The sequence below is a fragment of the Hipposideros armiger genome, unplaced genomic scaffold (genome assembly GCF_001890085.2).
Source record: "Hipposideros armiger isolate ML-2016 unplaced genomic scaffold, ASM189008v1 scaffold_932, whole genome shotgun sequence".
NCBI lineage: Eukaryota > Metazoa > Chordata > Mammalia > Chiroptera > Hipposideridae > Hipposideros > Hipposideros armiger.
The window spans coordinates 282,700-307,681 of NW_017732282.1; the positions used below are offsets into that span (position 1 = coordinate 282,700).

At 37.0% G+C, this 24,982-nt stretch overlaps 1 protein-coding gene across 1 annotated transcript in view; it reads right to left on the reverse strand.

The window, feature by feature from the left end:
- The window catches only part of HACE1 (HECT domain and ankyrin repeat containing E3 ubiquitin protein ligase 1), a 106,164-nt gene extending 84,570 nt beyond the window's left edge, over positions 1-21,594 (reverse strand). Inside the window, exons 1-6 of the mRNA XM_019630696.1 lie at positions 21,271-21,594; positions 14,681-14,735; positions 13,612-13,701; positions 12,957-13,061; positions 8,674-8,749; positions 2,662-2,793 (exon numbers count right to left, since the gene is read on the reverse strand). Of these exons, the coding sequence (XP_019486241.1) occupies positions 2,662-2,793; positions 8,674-8,749; positions 12,957-13,061; positions 13,612-13,701; positions 14,681-14,735; positions 21,271-21,346 (534 nt within the window). The 5' untranslated portion in view covers positions 21,347-21,594. The remainder of the gene's footprint in view (positions 1-2,661; positions 2,794-8,673; positions 8,750-12,956; positions 13,062-13,611; positions 13,702-14,680; positions 14,736-21,270) is intronic.
- Between the last annotated feature and the right edge of the window lie 3,388 nt (positions 21,595-24,982).

Consider the following 24,982-nt stretch of genomic DNA (forward strand, 5'->3'; position numbering starts at 1 on the left):
CTGCAGTGGGTTGCCATGGGTTACCGTGTGTAGCCAGCAGCCAGCGTGAGTGGCCAGCTGCTACAGTGAGTGGCTGACAAGAAGCCAGTGACTGATCTGCCTCACCCGGGAACAGCGCAACGATGGTGCCAACTTGGGCCAGATGAAGCAACGTTCTCCATAACTAGACTGAAGAACAAAACGACAGCAATTTGTCTGTTCCCCTTCCCGCAATTCCCCAATAAAAATCTTAAAAAAAAAAGGTTTTAAATAGTTTCTTTCCCCTTTAAAGTCGTGTATTTCATTTTATAAAACATAGTCAATATGCAAACTTTTAAGCTTAAAAACAAAACCTATGTCTACATGGACACAAGTTTTGAATACCTTTTAATGAATTTATGGAAGAACTGGCTACTTTGAGACATTAATGAAAATGCTATTTGCATTTGCCACTAAAATAAGTTGCTATGAAACCTGACAATGCATTTTAGACTCAGTATTCGACTTACAGAAAGATATACAAAGTGTTAAAAAAAATCAATAATCCCTATCGTGTAATAACTTATCATATCTCATAGCCCAGTAAATCACATCAAACTCACGATAAAAAGATACGTTCGCCTACTGAGTTCTGAGCACATCCCAAAAATATATGAGTAATTATGAGATATTGGTAATATCAGCAAAACTATCAACAGATTTTTAGAGGTATAATTTATCCAGGCTAGGAGATAGACTAATTTTTCAAGATTCCTTCTTGCCCGAATTGAAGAAGTATTAAAGATGAATACAGTAAATCATAAAATAGTTTTTAACATTATCTGTATATGATCCTTGCAGATAACTATAACTGATCAACTATGACAGAATGGAATTCACTCACCAATACCATAAACCACAAGTTAACATGGCTTTTTGTACACCTCCTCTTTTACTATATCTGCAAAATCTCACCCTGTGAAATTCATCACCACAGTGAAGTCAGGCTCCCTTTAAATCTTCTGAGAATACAATTCTTCAAAGGCATTTAACTATGAGGAATTCTCCCTTACTTTACCACACCTGCTTTAGGTTGCAAACCATATGGAGTATATTATACTTACACTAACTACTCTTCAATAATTTCAGGAGGCAATTCTAAATTTCTAATGCTGCCTATAATGTTCATGTTTTGAGCCAAGGCTTTCTTAGTAATTCTTGCTTCTTCACTGATTCAAAGCAGCTCAAATTAGCTTTTGGAGCTCATTTCTAATCTGAACTCATTTTTTCTGCACAAGCTCCTGGGCAACAGGTAGAGTTTGCAATCTTATTTGTTGTAGCAAATAGTGTTTATATTAAAGTAGGTGCTTTTCTGTCCTCTGAGAGCTACAAGCAAGATTCATTCTTCAATATGCAAGAGTTGCTTAAAAACCTCAGCCATTCAAGATTAGGACATTTCAGATAATTTTTTCCACACAGAATACTTTTTAAATTTAATAATATTAATTCTGAGAAAATTAAAACTAATGGGAAAGACTCCTTGAAAACACTGGGTTAGTTTTCAGATGATAAAAAACAAAAAAACTAAAATGAATGTTGATGTTCAGAAGAAATTCCGGAGGCGGGGGAGGGGGAAGAAACATCCTATGTTCCTCCTTTTACTGAACTCTTACTAAACATAACACTGTCAACCATGGCCTCACTATCTTAAAGAAGTGAAATATTCTGTAAACTGAGGTCATAATAGAGCATCTAAACATGTAGGATCCCATATTCTGAATCCAAGTTAGGAAACCTGTGTTTGCAGAGATGGAAATCCAGAATTCCACAGGGAATTCTCCCAACAGAAAAGGTAAAACTCAGTGTACAAAAATATATAAACCAACAGACTTTTGTATCTTTGTAGTTGTTATTGGTGATTTTTTTATTGTGGTTGTTTTTTGTTATTGTTAGCAAGTAAATAACATTTTATTATCAATAATATTAAGTGTGAAAAAATACAAAAGAAAACCTGAAAAAGTAACCAGGATAGCAAATTATAGCAAAGCAGAAATTCATCTAAAATCTTAAACTAATAACCATATATAAGGCAGCAAATTCTCTTAATGGAAAAACTACCAGCAATTTTAACAGCCAAATATTTGTACACAGGAATAACAAGAAAGTATTGCTATAAAACAAATGCATGATTTTAGAAGTCAAATGTCAGAAAGAAAACAACTGTCACTCTAGTCCTTATATCATATTCCTAGACAGTAGACAAATATGATAACCCAAGTTGAACGACTTTAGCAATGTCGGTGCTCATTTTTTTTTACTATCTAATTCCAATAATTGAAGCTTAATAGTAAAAAATAAAATATGAAAAATTTATTTGATAAAACTTACAATGGAATACACATAACTGGTTACATTATATGTGAACTTACTACATTGAAAATTTTAATACATTCATCTATCAAAATCTATCAGAAAAATTAAAATCCAAATTACACATATTTTGAACGGATTTAAAAGCACTATTTTCCATTCCTTTTATCCTCATAAAATACATTAATCAGAAGTCTGTATGATGTAGAAAATGTTATAAGATTTTGCTATGATGCTTCACATTCCCAATTATTCACAGTGAAACACTTTTTATGGATTCAAAGCTTTCAAGAATAAACGCATACAACTGAGAGCTCTCCCGACAGAGCTTACCGTCTTGTGACCGTTCTGGCAGGCCACGTGCAGTGCCGTCTGCCCCATGGCGTCCTCCACGTCGACGTCACTGACGTGCTGCACAAGGTCGTGGAGCAATTCCGTCCGCCCGTTCACAGCCAGCCAGTGTATCTGTGCAGCCATTCAGTTACTTAGCATTTATGCAAGAGTGTTTCATATAAAAACAGCAGATAAATAATGCGATTATTTCTCAACTGTGGGCATCATACGCACAGTCAAGACTAAAATTAATATTTAAGCCTATATACTTTTTTCCTGTATTTTTATATGGGGAAAAATATGCACCAAGGTGTAGGTTACACCAAAATCAAGCACTTCATGGGTTCAAAGTATTAATAGTTAAGTACAGACTTAGAATTGCCAAATATTCTGTTTCTTAGGTAGATGACCCTGGACTCTCTGCATAGCTTGTCTCTAGAGAAAGGGTACTGGATATTTTTCCTTCCCCAGAATTATACATAAGTTAAAAAGTAACACAGTAGATGTCATAGTCTTTACAAATAAGGCATGTATCCTGTATTTTACAAGTAACACATGTATCATATATAAACAATAAAATATATAGGGAGGATAAAAATATAAAGCACATACAAGTATACTGCTCAAAGATAATCAATGTTAAAACTTTGGACTATGCTGTGTCCATGCATTTTCATTTAACTTTTTTCCAATAAAAAATACATCATGGAACTTCTGTTTTAAAATGGCAACTTGAGGGCCAGCCAGGTGGCGCATTAAGAGCTGGCTTGGGATGCCAGAGGGCCCCGGTTCGGATCCCACATATGAGGGCCAGTGACACTGCCCTCTACAGCTAAGATGAACAACAGCTCAACCTGGAGCTGGGCTGCTCTGAGTCGATGGCCACGGTGCAGGCTGCAGCCCCTGCTGCAGTGGGTTGCCATGGGCTACCGTGTGTAGCCAGCAGCCGCAGTGAGCGGCCAGCAGCCGCGGTGAGCGGCCGTCCAGAAGCCGGCGACTGATCTGCCTCGCCTGGGAAGAGCGCAATGATGGTGCCAACTTGGGCCAGTGAAGCAACGTCCTCCACAACTAGACTGAAGAACAAAACGACAGCAACTTGTCTGTTCCCCTTCCCCCAATTCCCCAATAAAAAAATCTAAAAAAAAAAAAAAAATTCAAGAAAACTTAAAAAAAACTGTATTTAATACTCTCAGAGAGAAAACATACTGACTGCATCCTTGAACAAGAAAAGGATACTATTAAAACAACAACAAAAAGTTATGAAAAAAAAAACCTCTCAGAAATTAGTACTGTGATTAGACATGTAAATTCAAAAGAAGATTTAGAATATTGAGGTCTCCCAGAAAGCACACACAAAAAAAAGAAATAGAGAAAAAAGAGAAAAGGTAAAATCAAAAGGCTAGCCCAAAGGGGTCCAACATTCGAACAACAGAATTAAAAAAAAAAGAGAGCAGGAAAACAGAGGAATGAAAATCATTAAAGAAGTAATTTATGAAAACTTCTCATGAGCTCCCATTACACAAGCTTCAGGTTGACAAAACCTCAGTATTATCCAGTCAAATGGATAAAATTAATCCAAATCAAGATATATAATCATGAAATTTAGAACTCTAAGGACAAAATAAATTCTATAAGTTTCTAGAGAGGAAAAAAACAAATCAAGTTTCATTAAAAAAAAATCAGAATCAAAATGGCACCAAACTTCAAAGCTGAAAGCCAGAAGAAAACAAAGCATGCTTTTAATCCTAAGGGAAAACAATGTCTAGCCTAGAATTTTATTGTTAGCTAAATTATTAATTACATAATCAGACAAACTGAAAGACTCAAGTAACATTCAATCATGCAAAGTGTCAACAAATTTACCTTTCACACACTCTTTCCCAATTAACTACTAGAAAATGTGCTCCAGCAAAGTGACAGAATAGTTATCATGAAAAACAGAACCTATATAACAAAGAACCCAAAACAAGACAGAGGCAAAAGGAATCTCCAGGATGATGGTGAAAAGACATCCCAAACAACTGTGAAGCAGGCCTAGAAATCAACCCATCTGGCTTAGAAGGACTGAGGTCTTCATGATAGACTCCTTCAAAAAGGAGTCTCCAATCAAGAAGACGAAAGGTACTGAATACATATTATGAGGATATTTACAAGCTCAGGGAAAGTTTGGTATGGATTAGTAATTAAGTACTTAGAAAACTTGAAAAATTTAAGCTACAATAAGGCAAGAATCAGAAATAAAAGATATACAGATTAGAGAAGATAAAACTATCTCATCTGCAGATAACAAAAAAATCCCAAGGAATCTACAAAAAACTCCTAGAACTAATAAGTGAGTTCAGCAAAGTCGCAAGATATATAATCAATGCATAAAGAGCAACTGTATTTCTACATACTATCGGTGAACATGCAACAACCAAAATTAAAAACATAATACCATTTACAACTGCTCCAAAGAAAATGAACTACTTAGCTATTAACATTTGTACAAGATCTGTATGCTGAACAGTACAAAATGCTAATGAATGAAATCTAAGACCTAAATAAATGGAGAGACATACTGTGGAAGACTCAACACAGTAAAGATGTCAATTCTCCCCAGCTTAATGCAGCTACAATAAAAATCCCTGCAAGGTTTTTTGTCATAGACAAGTTTATTCTAAAATTTATATGGAAAGGCAAAGGAATCAGAATAGCTAACACAATCTTTAAAAAGAAAAATAAAGTGGGAGAAATTACTCTGCCTGATATATAAGTACAATAATCAAGGTAGTGTGGTATTGGCAAAGGAACAGACACAAAGATCAATAGAACAGAACTGAGGACCCTGAATAAGCCCATACAAATACACCCAACAGATTTTTGAGAAAGATACAAACCCAATTTCATGCAGAACGAATAGCCTTTTCAACAAACAATGCTAGAGTAACCGGACTTCATAGGCAAAAAAAGAAATGAACCTCAATTTAAGTGCCACATCTTATACAAATATTAGCACAAAATTGATCACAGATGTGGCAATAGATCAAAGTGTCAAATTATAAAACTTTTTGAAAAAAAGAGAAAATCTTCAGGATCTAGTACATAGTAAGTAGTCAAGAAATTCCTGTTGAAAGAACAAATGAAACTTGAGGGGTCCTTTGTGAGGGAGACCAGCCTAGAAAGCATGCAGTCAACAATTCTCTCCTTTTGTAAAAAAAATCCTGGGGCTCTTGGCTCCCAGCTGAAGGTTATTCCTTCTCAGGAGCCCTTGGGCTTTCCTCCCCCATGTTTGTGGCAACTATTCAATTCCGCAGCAGCACGTTTTCACCACCCTAGCTTCCTTCAGCTGATGGGGTCAATGAGCCGGACTGTTTAGTTAATTCCAACATGGTGGTCTGGGACTACGAGGGAACATGCTTGGCGGCCAGAATGGTTTCCAAGAGGAGGTACACCACACCAGTCAGGGCCACAGGAGAGAACACCGAGGTTTATCCCAGGCAGAAAGAGAGTAGAGGTTGTTTTTCTATAACAAGCCTTGTGGAATCTAATGACTCTTTAAATATACGCTTGAGTAAGTTTTTAAATAAAAATTTGATTTTTAAAGATTTTCTGCTCCACTTCCTTTAAAGTTCAGAGGTCAGAAGAAATTAGCAGATAAAAACTTAGGTGATTAAGGGGCCGGCCGAGTGGCTCCTTGGTTAAGAGTTGGCTTGGAAGCGCGAGTTCTGAGCAGCAGGGCCCCGGTTCGGATCCCACATGGGCCAGTGAGCTGCGCCCTTTACAGCTAAGATGGTGAACAACATCTCGACCTGGAGCTGGGCTGCCGTGTGTGACCAGGGATGGCATAGGCTACAGCCCCTGCTGCAGTGGGCTACCTTGAGCTACTGTGAGTGGCTGGCAGTCAGTGTGAGCTGCCAAGAGCCGCTGTGAGTGGTCGTCCAGCGGCCGGCGACCGATCTGCCTCAGCCAGGAAGAGCACAATGATAATACCAACATGGGCCAGTGAAGCGATGTCCTCCACAACTACACTGCAGAACAAAAGGATAGCAACTTGTCTGTTCCCCGTCCCCCGATTTCCCAAATGCTGTTCCCCTCCCCCAATTCCCCAATAAAATCTTTAAAAATAAATAAATAAAAAATAAAAGATTTTATTAACAGACAAGTTCTGTCCTTTTGTTCTTCAGTCTAGTTGCGGAGGACGTAGCTTCACTAGCCCATGTTGGTATTATCATTGCACTCTTCCCGGCTGAGGCAGATCGGTGGCTGACCTCTGATGGCCGCTCACGCTGGCTGCCAGCCACACACAGTAGCTTATGGCAGTCCACTGTAGCAGGGGCTGCGGCCTATGCCATCACCGGCTATTCACAGCAGCCCAGCTCTAGGCCGAGCTGTTGTTCACCATCTTAGCTGTAGAGGGCAGTGTCACTGGCCCTCATGTGGGATCCAAACCCGAGCCCCGCGGCTCAGAGCTGCCGTCCCAAGCCAGCTCTTAACCAACGTGCCACTCAGCCAGCACCCCAATAAAATCTTAAAAAAAAACAAAAAACAACTTAGGTGATTAAACAGATTATGTTAATATTGGACATCTTATCTTGCTTATACTAGATAGTGTCCTAAGCATAGATCTATGTCAATTCTATAGCTTTATAAACCTCTATGGTACGCACCATATCACTAAGCACCCTGTAGATATTCAAAATACAGTTTTTCTTTACAGAGATGGTGTTATATTGTTAATATGTAATAATATCTGGATTATCACAGGAATTGTGGACTCCATATAATCTGATTGAGCTTATTCTCTAATAAGTCAACAATAATTCAAATCTTGGGGAAACTGTTTTTTTATGCTCCACACCTCAGCCCCCCAACCAAAAAATTTTAATCAGTAAAGTTTGAAAACTGGCATAGTATGAAAATACTCAATATTCTTCTTTACTCATAAATTAAAAGATTTAAAACCTACAAATACTACCAAAGGGAGGTAAAAAAAATTTTTTTTACTGAGTATAATTGACAAATAAAATTGTAAAATATTTGAAGTATATAACATGATGATGACATACATTGTGAAAGGATTCTCACCATCCAGTTAATAGGTCCATCACCTCACATATAGGTAAAATTTAATAAATAAAACAGTATCTTCTGTCAAAACTTCAAAACGATTTCCAATAATCACATAATTCTATTTTATCTCTACTTCTAAAACAAATAATGCTCCATTAAATGACAACTTGATTCAAATTTTTGGACTTCAATCCCTTCAGAAATATCACATACAACCTCTCTATAATATCTAAAGTGGATCAAAAATATAATAACTTATTTTTTAAGAAAGTGACATGGCAAAATGAATAAAAACACTAGGTTAAGACATAACAAGTCTGAAAGGTTATAGGCCAAAATATTAACAGTAATTATCTCTGAGTGCAGGGAATACAGGAACTAATCATGCCCTTTGTTACCTTTTTTTTCCCTTTTGCCTACCCATCCAATTTTCCTACAATGTACACATTAAAAGAATTCAAAAGGACAGAATGAAAAACAGCACTCCTATAATGACCTTAGCAGAGATGCTCCTAAGAAGTCCCTTGAAAGTCACAAAAGCTAGGGGAATAAGACTTCAAAACAGGGCCGGCTGAGGCTCAGTTGGTTAAGAGCTCGCTCAAGAGTTTGAGCTCTGAGCAACAGCGGTTCGAGTCCTGGCCCGAGCGGAGCAGCCGCTGAGCTGCCAACAGGTAGCAGGATGGCTCAGCTAAAAAAAAAAAAAAAAAAAGACTTCAAAACAAAGAAAAAAAAAGGTCATAAACTTAAAAAGTGGGGAAAAGGAGAAACAGGGTGAACCATAACTTCTCTTAATAAATACAGCTAAGGACTATGTCTTAAATCATTCCACATCTTCTTAATTATCACAAAGAAGTAACTTGTAAAAACACTTTGCATTACTACACTTTGCATTACTGTCACCTTCAATATCATTTTCTAAAAAGTATTTTTAAAATCTCACATAAAATTCTTAGCACTTACTGCTGTAAGGCCTTCATTATTACAAATGTTGACATCAGCACTGTATTCTAATAATTTACTCATACATTTCTTCTGCCTGAAAAGAAAGAGACAGTCACAAATAACTGACACTAGAAAAATAAACAAATGACAATTATTTTAATGAAGTATTAACTACAGTCAACATTAGTTGATGGTATCAATCCATGCCTGCAATACTGAAATAAATCCTATAACATTTGAAATAAAATATGAATTGTTTCTACGACTCAAAGATAAGATAAAGAAAAAGCACAATGAGATTTTTATGTCATTGGGACAAATTCATCACTCAAAACGCTGAGAAATTTCTAGTATTGACTGAATATTTGAAATAGTAATCTTCATTACAAATACAAGACAAAAAACTGTAAGTCTAACAAAAGGGGAATGGATATAGCAAAAGAATGTCTCAATGTTGTATTATACATTCTTGATTGTGAAATATTTAAAAGTTAATACTAAATTACAAAAACATAACCACAAAACTAATAAAATCATGTATATGCATCCCCCTATCCACTTCACTTGTTTTTGATTATCTTTACTGTGGTAAAATACACATAATATAAAATGTATCATCTTAACTATTTTTAAGTATACAGTTCGGTGGTATTAAGTATATTCATATCCTTGTGCAACCATCCCCACCATCCATCTCCAAAACTATTCATCTTGTAAAACTGAAGCCCATTAATCAATAACTCCCCATTCTCTCTCCCCCCACAGCCCCTAGCAACCACCATGCTACTTTCTGTCTCTACAATTTGGGCTCATCTAAGTACTCCATAAAGGTGGAATCAAACAGTTGTTTCTCTTTTTGAGACTGGCTTATTTCACTTAGCATAATGTCCTCAAGATTTATCCATGTTGTAGCATATGTCAAAATTTCCTTCCTTTTTAAGGATGAGTAATATTCCTGTGTGTGTGTGTACCACATTTTCCTTATCCGTCCATCCATCAATGGATACTTAAACATTGCTTTCATTTTAGTTACTGTGAATAAGGCTGCTATGAACATGGGTATACAAATATTTCTTCGAAACCCTGCTCTAAATTTTATTGAGTATATCTCCAGAAGTGAGATAGTTGGATCATATGGTAATTCTATTTTTAATTTTTTGAGGAAACACCAAACTGATTTTGCAGAGCATCTGTACCATTTTATATTCCCACCAACAGTGCACAAGGGTTCTAATTTCTCTACATCCTTGCCAACACTTGTTATTTTCTGGGGTTTTTTTAATAGCCATACTATGAGTATCTCATTGCAGTTTTGATTTGCATTTCCCTAATGATTAGTGATATTGAGCACCTTTTCATGTTCTTAGTAGTCATTTGTATATTTTCTTTGGAGAAATGTCTATTCAAGTCCTTTGCCTTCTTTTGAATTGTCTACCCATTTTATTTTGCTCACGTATCTTCTTTGCCCGATCCATTACTAGTCACTATTCAATATTCATCTAAATTTCTCATTCATTAAATGATGAAATGAAAATTCATGTGAAAACAAAGTGATACACACAATACATATCTGTGTATGTTTACATACATGTACACAATATTCATTTTTTATATATATGCTTTAAGGAACTATAATATCATCCATGGCATGAAAGTTGGTGATCTAGTTGAGTAAATAGTTATATATATAAAAATTTTTTTTCAATGTATATCTAATAGTATGTTATATACAGTATGTTATATAATATAGTATATATATATATATTATGCGTATATATAGCATTGACATAACACATACAAGTACAGGGCAATATGAGAGAACTATATCCTCTTTTTCTTACTTAACAATCATTATTGCTACTTTCTAGAACCTGAGTAAGTCAAAACAACCCACTAAGTGAGCACCTATTTTGCTAAAAATTGGAGCTAAAATATTAACTACAAGGGGGCTCTTCCCTTTAAGAGTTCACTATCTAACTTAGCCCCCAAAATTTGAACATATCATGTTTCGAATCTGACCAATATGAAACCTGAGGATACACAATAATTTTGAAGTCTTTCCTTTAACATTCTCATATAATCGTGAGCAACTCAGAATCCTCCTATACAGGAAGCAACTATTTTCCTGCCCTGATACTGCAACAAATTTTAGGAAGCTTATAGTAACCCATATGACACAGGGCCAGTCGTCCAAATGCTCTATGGCAGCTTAATGGGTCTTCTACGGGAAAGGACGGCAATTTAGTACTAATGCACCCAGTACTAATGGGTAAAGAGTGAAATGTTAAAACAGGCCATCTGACAATGACAGCTGAGGGAAGAAAACAAAAAACTAACTCCAAAAAAACAGATGGACCAGCGAAAGTGGCAAAATTCCCCTATGACTTATACTTTAGTTTACACAAATTTGAACTCATAAAGAATCTAAAGTAAACAGCTACTTCTGAAAACATGAGAAGCAAACATTTATTGAGCACCTCTAAGCTGTACAAGGCACCCACTCAATAAATAATAAAAACCAAAACAGTTAAGTATTGAAAGGCAGCCAAAGTGATGTTACGTTAGTGTTATGCACATCTTACTCCTTTTCTCCTCACTGACTTGCCATGTGAATCATGCAAAGTTGCTCATATTTCTTCATCTTCAAAATGTAAGTCTTCAACTTAAATGTTCTCACACACACAAAAAAAAGAAATACGTGAGGTGATGAATGTGTTCCTTAACAAAATGGGAGGAATCCTTTCACAATACATAGGTATATCAAATCATTACAATGTACACTTTAAAGATCTTACTATTTTGTCAATTAAACCTCAACAAAGCTGAGTAAAAAAAGTAATAGTCTCCTAAATAACTCTTCCTACTACAAAGGCAGTAAACCTGCTGTGTACCAATCTATCCTTTCATTTACAGTTGTTGAAACAGAATACTGAGATATTTTTCTATATGTAACTTTTTCAGACCTTTGTCACTATCCTACCAACACCTGGGATAATGTACCTAGACCTGAGATTAATTCACCAAGTAAATGAATGATTTACTCTATGACCTTGAGTGTGATACCCTATAATATAGCTAATGTGGCATATTATTATAAAAACAATTGTTTAATCAGCACACTATTACCTAACAGAACAATGGACAACTAAACTGTTTCACATGCTAAATCAGGAAATGGGAGAGACCAGACAGGATCAACACTATGCCTTCCCTTGTCCAACACAGGCATCACTATGGCTCTTGTCTTTTTGGTTTGACTGTAATCCTTGAATGCAAAAATGTGGCCTGAGATTGATAATTTTAGTCCCATACCCATCTCACTTAAGCAGCCATATCAACTACTTAGAATCTCAGTTCAAAACAGCAAACTAAAATATTTTTAAGAGTAATCAAAAGAAGAGACACAGAGATATACTTCCATAAACAAGTTTTATAGCATTCAAAAAATGTTTGTAAGTTCCTCAAGCCCTGAATCAAAAACTATTTCTTTTCATTTTAAACATATTCCAACCATTTTGGTCTGACTGTCAATCCAACAGAACTTTAAGAAGTGAAAAACAGTGGTAGACACAGACAGAGATGTGACATTTGAAATTCTTGATAAAAAGGGACAAAGAAACCTATAAAAAGTCTAGTAGGATTTAAAATAGCACACAATAATATAAGGAGGTTCATGATGATGACCAGGGATACCAGGGAAAGGCAAAAATATATTCACATATTAGACATTCTACTTACATATGGGAAAAATTTTATTTAATAAAAAAATTAAAAGGTAGGCTAGTAAGCACATTATTTATTAAGAAAACTTACTGACACAATTAAAATGAAACTACTTTGGCACTGAAAAGGAGTAAGCTACCCTTATCTAGAATGCTTACTCTAGTACAGCTCATTCCCAAATAATTACTACAGATAATCTGGGTATAATATATTTATTCTGTCTTTAATTCCATTAATAAAATTAACTAAATAAGCAATTTGAAAAATAAGACATGGAGTTAGATGTGGCAAAAGATTAGCCGGGAAAAGGACACCAAAACAAAAAGGTGAAAATTATACTTTTCAGAAAATAAAATGTAAGTAAAAATTAGCTTTGACAAATATTTTCAAAAAGAAAAATATCACTAAACAATTTAATAAGTTATTAAATATAATAGTTATTTAAAAATGGAATATAATGACCCAAGACCCTCTTTCCAAGGTAAATACAGGGCGAAAAAAATTATCACCAAATCAAGGTAGAGTGCCTTGAATACTGATAATACAACTTAATCTACTGAAGAAAACAAAATATTTACCCATTTCTAGCTGCCAAATGGAGGGGGGTGCAGCCTGAAATATCTTGATAGTTAGGATTTGCTCCTTTCTTTAATAGCAGAACCAAGCATTCCACCGATCCACAACTAAAAAATATGAAAATATTAAAAACAGTTCAGACACATTCAATAAATAGCCTAAACTGACATAGCTTAATTAAAAAACAAAAAGCTCTATTAAACACATTATTTTTGAGGTCCACATTAACCTAAAATTTGACTTAACTTCTGTCACAAATAATACATATCCTGTCACAAATAATATATATCCTCTATTTTAAAATATAAAGCCAATGACTTCATGTGCAGTTAGTCGATAAATTCTCACATTGGTTGGATAAAAGAAAAATTTCAGTGAATGTACCCTCTTAAGTACATCCAGGAAAGACAATTCCCTTGCCTAACCTACTCTGATCTGATCTAGAACAAGCTAAGACAGTAGATATGAGACTTGAGTCTAATCCCAAGCTTAACAATGTTTTAGAGAAAGAATGCAAGCATAGTACACCATACCCTAAAGAGAATAAAGAACCACTCAGTTGTCTGTTCTCCATAACTACTGTGAACCAACACTGATTCAGAAATTACTGATCATTACTCTAAACCAGAGTTTAACCCAAAATATCTTTAGTCTTACTTTGCAGCAATGTGAAGCAAGCTTCTTTTCACACGTCCAAACGCATAATTAACATCAAACTTTGAATTTGATAGTAGTTCAGAAACAGACCTATGCCAAAAGAAAATTAAAAGTTATGTTAAAAAAAATGTAAAAACCTAATAGCTAGTTACTCGTTACTCTTACCAATTATTCAAAATATTCTGTCCCATATAAACCAAAAAAGCAAGGCACTATTATTCTAAGTGTAGCTTGGCAGCCAGCACAGTATCATCCAGAAACCAACTGCCCTGACCTATAAATAAGTGCTGAAGGTTTCTTCTTCAGTGCTCTGTGTCACCCACTCTGAGGACATCTGAGTTACCTTCAGCTTCCCCTAGATTCTTGAGAAACAAAGAAAGTAGGACTGGCCTCTCCACTGCAGAAAGCTGAGCCCATCTATATTCATTTTGGCCAAATAAGAAAAATTTGGGCCAGCCGAGTGGCTCAGTTGGTTAAGAGCTCACTCAAGAGTGTGAGCTCTGAGCAACAGGATCACCGGTTCGATTCACGGCCTGAGCTGAGCAGCCGCTGAGCTGCCAACAGGAGGCAGGATGCCTCAGCTAAAAAAAAAAAAAAAGAAGAAGAAAGATCTGGGACAAAAAATATATTTTAATTATATCACATAGGAAGTTTAAAGCAAGAAATAATTTATATTTTAAACTTGTTTCAAAATATAGTTTGTCTTCACTTTCTTCTCATTACACTAAATTACCCAATGGCTAACCACTGTCTGCTACAAGTGTAAACACCTCATCCCACAGCCAGATAACTGTATCTTACATGACCAACCAAGTACTTGACTTAACATCTCACTATTCCTTTAGAAAATCTCTTTACCATAAAATTTTACAGTTGATAATCGGAAAATCTTGGAAAATCTTGTTTCTTAACTCACAGACAGAAAACTATAATGGAGGTTAAATAACTTGCCCCAGGATAACATCTGTGTGTGTGTGTGTGTGTGTGTGTGTGTGTGTGTGTATTTACCTAAAATTTGAGGTAAATTTATACTTCTCAAAAAATACAAATTTGTGAAATAGGTACTTACCTGTGCTGATCAGCCATAACCATTGGCATTAATGTATAAACAGCAGTTTCATTATCTGAGTTTAAAAAAAAGAAATAAAAATAATTAATCTCTTATTTTTTTCAAAGGATGAAACTTAAGACTACTTTAGAGTTGTCTTAACTCCACATAAAAAACGAGAAGAGTTGAAAGAAGGTTAAGGATAGTGCAGAATAACAGAGGTATTGCAAAACTTGCAATAATGCACAATTTCTTATGCCTTGTAATGCTTGTCCCCTCTACATCACCACAAAAGTGCTTAGCTTCTGGATTTAAGGGAAAAAAAAAAAGAGATCTAATATTTTCTGTAGCTTTAACAAATAAAATTTCTTTTACTTCCAATGAGGTGTTTATCGACTTCATGTTTTATCATACTTACATGTACTTTGGGGAATTTTAAGTATAAGTGGATATTAAAGATACAGTATATGCTAAATAATTTTTAAAACATTAAATATACATAGTACTTGCTTCTTGCCAATATTATGACAAAATAAATTATTTTAGAAGCTTTTATGAAAAGCAATAAAGCCTTACTTTTATTTATTGCTTTAAACCATTCACATTTTTGTTTATATCTTTTACAGAATAAATTCACAGAAACATGATCCAAAAGAAAAGGTTAAAAGTCAACAGCATCAGAGCTCACTCATGAGTGCAATCTCTGAGCAACAGCGGTTCGAGTCCCAGCCTGAGCTGAGCTGCCAACAGGTGGCAGGATGACTCAGCAAAAAAAAAATAAACAGTCAACAACATCTATGATGCCGTATTATACTTAGTAAATTTCAGCTAGTGTTTGAATTTATTTGTATTCATTACTAATGGTCATTTCTCAATTCAGTTTATTTTAAAGGTATATGTTTTTTAATAAGTTATTTACAGAAAAGCAACCCTGACAACTCCCATTTACCCCTTAAAAAGTTAATACTGATGCTAAAATTAAAGTTTGAGGAGAGACTAGTTGTAGAATATCAAAGTATCCCCCTAAAATATTGATTAATTACAAAGGAAAAGCAGTAAATTTATAGTGGAGAACCTAACAGATACCACCTTAATTAAGAGATAAATGGTAACATCACCAAAACTAATACATATTGATATCATGTAGCCCCTGATATGATTCACTGAGAAGGGCACAACACTTTTGTAATATTCTTGCCAAAAATGCATAACTTTAATACAATCATGAGAAAGCATCAGACAAACTCAAATTAAGGGGAATCACACACATCTGATTAGTACTCTTAAAAAGTCTCAATTATTCCTTGCCTTAAAAAGTCAAAGACAAGGAATAATTGAAGAACTACCACAGTTTGGGGAGGCTATGGAAACATGATAACTAAATGCAACATGGTATCCTGGATTGGAACCTAAAATAGAAAAATGATATTCATGGAAAAACTTGTGAAATTCTAATAAAGTCTGTAATGTAGTTAATAGTATTATATCAATGTTAATTCCTTAGTTTTGATAACTGTATTATGGCCGTACAAGATGTGAACATTAGGGGAAGATGGGTGAAGGGTGTATGGGACCTCTGCACTGTTTATGCAATTTGCATACAAGTCTAAAATTACTTAAAAATTAAAAATTTAAAAAAAAAAAGGAAGAAAAAGAAGGGGGAATTGTTATCATTACAGGAGTCTTAAGAGGGCCGGCCGAGTGGCGCGATGGTTAAGAACTCGCTTGGGATGCCAGAGCGCCCGGGTTCGGATCCCACATATGAGGGCCAGTGACACTGCCCTCTACAGCTAAGATGCTGAACAACAGCTCAACCTGGAGCTGGGCTGCCATGAGTGGCTGGCGACAGTGTAGGCTGGAGCCCCTGTGGCAGTGGGTTGCCATGGGCTACCGTATGTAGCCAGCAGCCAGCGTGACCGGACAGCACCCGCAGTGAGCGGCCATCCAGAAGCCGGCGACTGATCTGCCTCGCCCGGGGAAAAGTGCAATGATGGTGCCAACTTGGGCCAGTGAAGCAACGTCCTCCACAACTAGACTGAAGAACAAAACAACAGCAACTTGTCTGTTCCCCTTCCCCCAATTCCCCAGCGCTGTTCCCATCCCCCCAATTCCCCAATAAAAAAAAAATTCTAAAAAAAAAAAAAGTCTGAAGAGATTTATCAACCAAATGCAATGTATGTATTTGGATACTGACTCAAACTAACCAAGTGTAGGAGGTATTTTTGACAAGGGAAGTTGAATGTGGACTGGTATTTGATGATAATAAAAAAAATATTGTTAATTGTGTTAGCTCTCATGTATTACAATTATGTTTGAAAAAACAACTTACATATTTAGAAATATACACTGAAGTATTTAGAGGAGAGAATGAAAAAAAGTGATTACCATTTCTTCAATTTTTAAAATTTTACTATTTGGGAGTATATACATTAAAGAGCAATATAGTCCTAATCAACATTGACAAGTTCAGTGTGTAGATCCAATAACTATTTCAGTATAAAAATAAAATACCAAGGAATCCTATTAATTAACAGCCAACATGTTGTACGCTATTATCTTAAAGGCACTATTCTAAACAATTTACATGTATCGTTTCTTCTATCCTCAGAACTACCTTATGATATAGGCAATTATTATCCATCCCCGTTTTACAAATGAGAAAACTGAAGCACTAAATAACAAGCTGGGTGATGGTGGTATTAAGTGGCTAGAATTCAAACCTGGATGATTGCAAAGCCCCCATAATAAAAACTTTACAGTGAACCTAGTATACACTATACTATAGTAGCCTAAGATCTATAATACAACACTCATTTTTCAAATGTGCAATACATTCTAATTTTTTAATTCTATTTCATTTTTTTTAAATGGTGACTGCAACTACTAAATTGTTCTCATTAATTACCAGTGAATCACCACCAGGAGTTGAAACATACTACACTACACTAAGCCCCCTGGGCAGGTGACATTCTTTATATCTCATATAATACGTGTCCCAATAAAAATCAGAGCTTCTGTGGGCTGGCCAAGTGGCGCGTTGGTTAAGAGTTGGCTTGGGACGCCAGCTCTGAGAAGCAGGGCCCCGGTTTGGATCTCACATGAGGGGCAGTGACGCTGCGCCCTCTACAGCTAACATGGTGAACAACAGCTCGACCTGGAGCTGGGCTGCCGTGAGTCGCAGGCAATGGCATAGGCTGCAACCCCTGTTGGAGTGGGTTGCCATGGGCTACCGTTTGTAGCAAGCAGCCAGCGTGAGCGGCCGTCCAGAAGCCAGCAACTGATCTGCCTCACCTGGGAAGAGTGCAATGATGGTGCCAACTTGAGCCAGTGAAGCAACGTCCTCCACAATTAGACTGAAGAACAAAACAACAGCAACTTGTCTGTTCCCCTTCCCCCAACTCCCCAGCGCTGTTCCCATCCCCCAATTCCCCAAAAACATTTAAAAATAAATAAATAAATAAATAAATAGTAAATACCTTTATTTGTGAATTGAAATTTATAAATCAAGGCAGTACATAATTTTGAGTGGGCATCATAAAGTTCATGTGGGTTTTATTTACAGGGTGTTTATTTAGATAAAATTTAGATGTAGATCTTATTTTTTAAGTCACAGCTAACCTTATAAAAATAGAGCTCACATACACTATGACATTTGAAGAAACAAATGTAACCACAACTATGGTACTAGGAGGAGACAGTCCAGGAAATACTATACTAAGAACAGAATAAAATTTGTTGTCAGGTGCTTCCTTCTCTACTCTCATGAAGACACTTTGAGAACTAGGTATATAATTAAAGTTTTCAGAGTGATAAGAAAAGTTTAATCTTTCACTTTATCAGATATAGTGACATTTTTTATTAATAAAGTTTTAGATCTCAACAAGTAAAAGGAAAATCTTAAAAAATAGGCAGCTCATATTCATTATATTATATACAATTTCTCTTCAAACCATCAAATAGAAGCGATTTTTAAAAAATAATTATTCTAATCATTATTCAAATATATATAAAATATGCTCAAGTTCTATTTTATTAAACAAACTACATTCACTGTAATGCAATTTGAAGACTATTTCCACATAAGAGAACAGTATACTCGTAAGCCAACTTTAAATTTAAAGTCCACTGAGAATCCACATTCCTAAAGTAATTTCCCTTCACTTCCTCTCTCATAAGTAAGATTCCTATGTCAGCCCTGCCTAGGATGACTCAACAACCTGGACCCTGTACATAGTGGCAATACTCAGGTTTTCATCATTCCAAGGAAATATAAACATGTCTTCCCCAGCATCCACTTCGGTAAATCAAGTATTTGCAGTTTACTCCTATGCAACGATGTTAATTTTAGAGTAAATGCTGATTAAAAACGTTCCAACCTTAATAATTTGTTCCAATTAGATGCTTAATTGCTGAATTCTAACAAAGCAAAATAAGTATCTGATTATTTCCTAAATTTGGAGAGATCTCACAACTTCTGATCAGCCTTTAAAATGCAAGCACAATCTGGATTTTTATAATTAGAATGCTACACACACACACACACACTCTCTCTCTCTCTCTCTCTCTCTCTCTCTCACACACACACACACACACTCACACACAACATCTGAAAAGCCAATCTCAGAGAATTCAAAGATTCATCAGAACTTAGGAACAAAGATAAAGGAACAAGATCGGCAAACTCATTATAATAATAATAAAAAAAAATGTAAGTAAGATGTCACTTTTGCCTAGCAACATGGGAAAAAGTTTTCTTTTTAGTTTCTCTAGTTTCCACGGACTCTCAATTTGTAGAAACTTCCAAAGAGTAAGTTGAGAGGTAGATACTCAAAACCTTAAAAGTGTTGATATAATTAGATATATAATTGTTCTTTTACATATTAATTCTAATGAAATATTTTAGAGGCGGACTAAAACTTTAAAAAGTACAAAGCTGCTCCTCATAAATCTATTATAAAAACAAAAATTAAAGATTCAATATTTGTTACATATATCCTATAATAACCTACAAAGTCATAAAGCATATTTAAATATACAAAAAAAGTGATGTTTTCTAAAAGGAAAATGAAAGACGATGTGCAATATGATCTTGTTTTGGGAAACAAAGAAATAATAATGGGAGTAAATAAAGAAAATATTAACATTGTTGCTGGGTGGTGGAATAGATTTTTTTTCTTTCTTTTCAAAAAATTCTAGAGTGAAAATATATTACTACTTTTAAAACCAGGAAGCATTATCAAAGTCTTCTAAATCACACTGATGTAAAAACCATTGGGATTTAAACTAAGCGATACAAATTGCTGTCCATGAACCTACATAAGCAGTCTTCTTCATCAACCTACACCAGTAAGTTGACAGTGGAAGATGAGTGAGGGCAGCATTTAAGAAATGCGCTCAAAGGTAGAAGTTGAAAAGAAAACAGAAAAAAAGTTGAAGCTGGATGTCTAATCACTAAAACTTTTATATATATATTTTTAGATTATTTCAGTCAACTACTTCATACTAGCAAAGTATCAAATACAAAATTATTTTTAATAAACAGTAACCACAAATCATCCCTGTTCTGAATCATAAGCAGAGACCAGGGAAATTTTTTTCAAGAAAGTTATCCCCAAAGTCCCCAATCCCATGTTTCTTTGATGACTCTCTCCCAAGGTCTCTTTCCCTAACCTACAAATCACCTCTCCAGCAGCAATTCAAGGAAAGTTTCGGAAAAAAAAAAATTTAGACTAATACAATTCTTTTTTTTTTTAAATTACCAACAATAACCCCTTAACCCTTCTCTCACTTGGGCATACATAAACAAAGGCCTCTTAAGGGACAGACTGCCATCTCCCAATGCCACTAAAACGTCTTAATTCATGAAGCTGCAAACAAACCGGCTTTCTTTCTTCACCTTTTTTATTGCTAGTGTTTTATCTGTCCTGAAGGAACCCTAGCGCACACTAAAAATTCCGGAACTACAGGGGTGATCACGCCTCATTCCTCTTTGTAGAAGCTACCGAGCCTCCACCTATGTCTGACGAATAAATAATGAAGGCAGGCATGCATATTTTTAAAAAGTGTAAATATGTACACACACAGCATTTTAAGAGTACAAGTTTGATATCTGACACCCTCTTATTTATCTGTTTATTGTCAAAATACAACAGTGTGCTACCTTTTAAAAAAGAAAAGAAAGACTGCTTAATCGCCCTTCCCCTCTGCAGTTTAAAGTAAATAGTACTATTTTGGGAACATCTCTCTATCCCCAGCAAGCAGCAACTGTAAAATGGCCCACAACTGTAATGTTTCCTGAATCCGGGTCTCCGCCATCCGGCTGGTATTTCTGTCCCTTCGCCAAAATCCCTAACCAACAGTCGAGAAAAACTTCTGTCTGTTCTGCTTCTTCCACCAGCAGCGCCCGCACGGCCCGGACCCCTCCCGCAAATTCCCACCTGCCTGGGCGGGAGCGGCAGGCGAAAGATGGTTAGGGGTCCCAGCCCGACCCCCTCCATCTCAGAAAAGTAAACGTGGGCATTTTCTCAGCTTTCGGTTAGTTTTCCAACCCGACCGCGCCACGGCCCGGACCCCCCCCCGCCCCCCGCCAGGCGCCCCGAGATCCTGCTCACCATCGGGCAGCTCCACGGTACGAGCGCGGCGCAGCGAGCGCGTCAGGCGGTTGAGCTGCTCCATCGCTCTCTCCATCCTCGGCGCGCCCTCCGTTCTCCCCCAGCCGCGCCGGCGGCCTCCTAGCCCAGCACCCTACATCCCGCCCCGGCCCGTTCTGCGGGCGGAGGCGCCGGCTCGCCCCGGCCACAGCCCGGGGTTGCAGGGACAGCTCGGGGCCGCGTCTTCTGTCGAGGTCTCGGGGGCCGCCAGACCGACCACCCAGGGCACTACCGCTAATACCGCCGCTCAATCCCTTCCTGCCGCCACCGCCGCTTCCCTGGTGGACTCGCACGGCCTTCTGGGAACGGTAGTTCCAAGCCTGCGGAGCCGGGCAATCGGGGCGGAGCCACGCTGGGTGCGCCCGAAGCTCCGCGCTCCGGCCACGCATAAACCTGGGTTGGACGGGCGGTGTGTGCGGGAAGCAAAGCCAAGCTTGGGCGTACCCCCAAGTTCCTGGAGAAACTTCCGGGGTGCCCCCAAGCCCCTTCCTCTTGTCCTCCAAATTTGTACGGGGGCCACTTCCTTCAGCTGCAATTAATTCACCGTCCTGTATAGCAGATTGGGGATTTGCACAATTGTTCTTAAATCTATCATCCCAGTTTTGGTACATTTGGTTTTCATATACGCGTACATAAACTGTTGAAACATTTTATACTATTTTCATATGTCAAATTTAAAGAATAATAAAGTCAAGCAAAAGCAGAATACACATTTTGCTTCGTTGCAAGTAATTTAACCATAATTGAATCATTTGTCTCCCCTGCTGGGTGACTTCATGAGGGCAAGACCACCACTCTATCTTGTGCCTTGTATTCCCGCACTTATTATAGCACCTCACACCAAGTTATACATTGGGGAAGCTATGGGTGATGAATATTTTAGTTTATTTGGTACAATGCTGAAGTGTCAAGGTGATGACAGATCCCAGTGGGAAATCCAAAGACTCTGAACTTGTACATTGCAAAAAACTTGACAACGCCAACAAAGTACAGGAGAAATGAATTATAAGGAAACCATTGGGGGAGGGGGATCATATTTGTCAGCTCTACACACAAGTTGAGCACAAGTCAAAGTAAAAACAGAAATTTGAGCAGCTGAAACATGAAAGAATTAATCCATCCAGGTAAATATGAGCTTGGCTAACACTACTGACAATGAAAAGGTAAGATGGGACTTTTCTCTTCTTGGATATAACCAGTGCCAAGATGATGCCAGAGTAAGAAAGAAGCAAAGAGATTGGGCTTTCTCAGCTTCTCCTTCCTCAGAGAGGCCAAGATGTTCCTACCATGAATGGGCACAGGTGTGCTGACAATGTTGGCTAGCCCAGAGGAAGAAAGCAAGTCTCACCTGCCAACCCAGGCTATTCAGGGGCAGATAGTGGCAGGCATGGGTGTTCCCTGCCAGCGCCTTCCTAAATCAGTTCCAACCTGCAGCGATCAGGCACTAGTGCCAGTGGTGCAACAGGCTCAGGCAGGGTAGACCTCCTAACCAGTTGGTTCAGAGGAGACCTAACCAGTCTGGCAACAAGGTGGAGAGGTCAAAGCTTCAAAGAAATGCCAAATGCTATGAGCCAATCCGGGCCATGCCCAACCCTTTGCAACCTGGCTTCAACTGGAAATGCTCCAGCCTTTCTTAGCCTTCCCATTCCATTCAGAAAGTCAAGATCTTCACTGCTGTACAAAAGTTAGCACCTCATTCCCTGTTATCACCAACATTCCTTAAGCTGTTGCTCTGTATAAATCACTTTTAATTTCCTGTGGGCTCCAAGCCTGGAGTTTGCGTGTAAGGGCAAGAGCCCCCAATAGCCTCCATGGTGGGCATCACTCCCTATGCTGGTCAGTGTTCACCACAGAGCAGAAAATGCTGGAAGAATGTTACAGGATGCTGCTGTCAATTATAAATTCTGCAGTATGATGCAGCCTCTCAAACAGCTCTGTTCCAAGGTGTATGAAGCTGCAATATTACTATCTAGGATTATCGAGGCCTGCCGAATAGGACTTTCTACAATGGTATAAATGTTCTGTAATCTGCACTGTCCAAAATAATAGCCACTAACCAAATGGAACCACTGGGTGCTTGAAATGTGGCTAGTGCAACTGGATTTTAAGTATGTATTTAATTGTAATTAAATTAAATAGCCACATGTGCCTAGTGGCTACCATATTGGACAGAGCAGCTTATCACACCGAGAGGGAAGCTGCCCAGAAGGACAACAAAAAAGCCAAACAGTTCCTCATAGCTTATTAGCTAAAGAATTCTTAAATATTTATTAAATAATTCTGAAAGAATTGAAGATTTTCTCACTTGTCCTGTGGAAGCCAACACCAAGAATATCAAATGAAAGCTTTAAAACATCATTTCGTATCATAAGTTCCATTATCATAAGTTCCATTATCAAAAGCATAGAGTTTTTCATTTATAAGATTCCAGATTTTTCCGTGACCCAGTTTTAACTTCTTTTTTCTAATTCTGGATTGTTTTTCTTCTCTGGAAATTGGTTTTATTGGAAATACCCAAGCTTAAGTTTCTCCATTTAAAAGAAGAAAACAATCACTTCAACAAAAGGCAGGAAGGGAACAGGAAAAATAAAAAGCCAAGAACAAAGAACAATCATTGTAAAAACAAAACACAAAAATAAGATGGTAGAAATAAGTCTAAATATATCCATGGTCATAGTCACAGAAAATATAAACAGAGTAAATGCAATGATTAAAAGACAGAGGTCTCAGATTGTATGAAAAGGAATAACAAAACAGCTATTTGCTATTTCCAAGAGACCACCATTTCCAGGAGACCACCATTTCCAAGAGGAAATGGGAAAAAAGATATACCTAATAAATATTAACCAAAAAAATCTGGTATTGTTGTATATTAGTCAGGGTTCTCCAGAGAAACAGAACTAATAGGATTATACATATATAGAAAGAGATTTATTACAAAGAATTGGCTCATGCGATTATGGAGGCTGTCCAGTTCAAAATTGCAGTGTGGGCTGGCAGGCTGGACACTCAGGAGAGCAGATGGTGCAGATGAAGTCGGAAGGCAGTCTGCCGAAGAATTCCATCTTGCGGGTCTTTCTGTTCTATTCAGGCCTTCAAATGATAGAATGAAGCCCACCCACATTATGGAGGGCAATCTGCTTTACTCAAATTTCACTGATCTAAATGTTAATCTCATCCGAAAACATCCTCCAAGTGGACACATAAAATTAACCATCACAAACAATATTAGTATCAGCAAAGCAAACTTTAAAGCAAAAAATATTATTAGAGTCAAAGACAATCACCGAGAAGTTTATAATCATCCTGAGTCTACACCTAACAACATACACTAAAAATAAATCTACGCTTGACAGAATTACAGGAATAAATTCTACCACCAACAGTGGTAGATTTTTAATACCCTTCTTTCTGACACTGACAGAGCTAGCAGAAAAAGATAGGTAAGGAGATAAAAAATTCAAAAATTTCAACTATAAGCCTCCCCGAGGGCATGTGCATGTGCGCAACATTTCACTCTGCCTAACAAAGAGGGAATACACATTGTTTGACAGCACATGTTACATTTACAAAAACGTAAATGGCAATAGTGCTAGTCTTCAGAACAGTGTTAGTGAGAAGGCAATTAAGGAGACAATGACTGAAGCCAGGCTGGGGCTGGGTGAAAATCTCA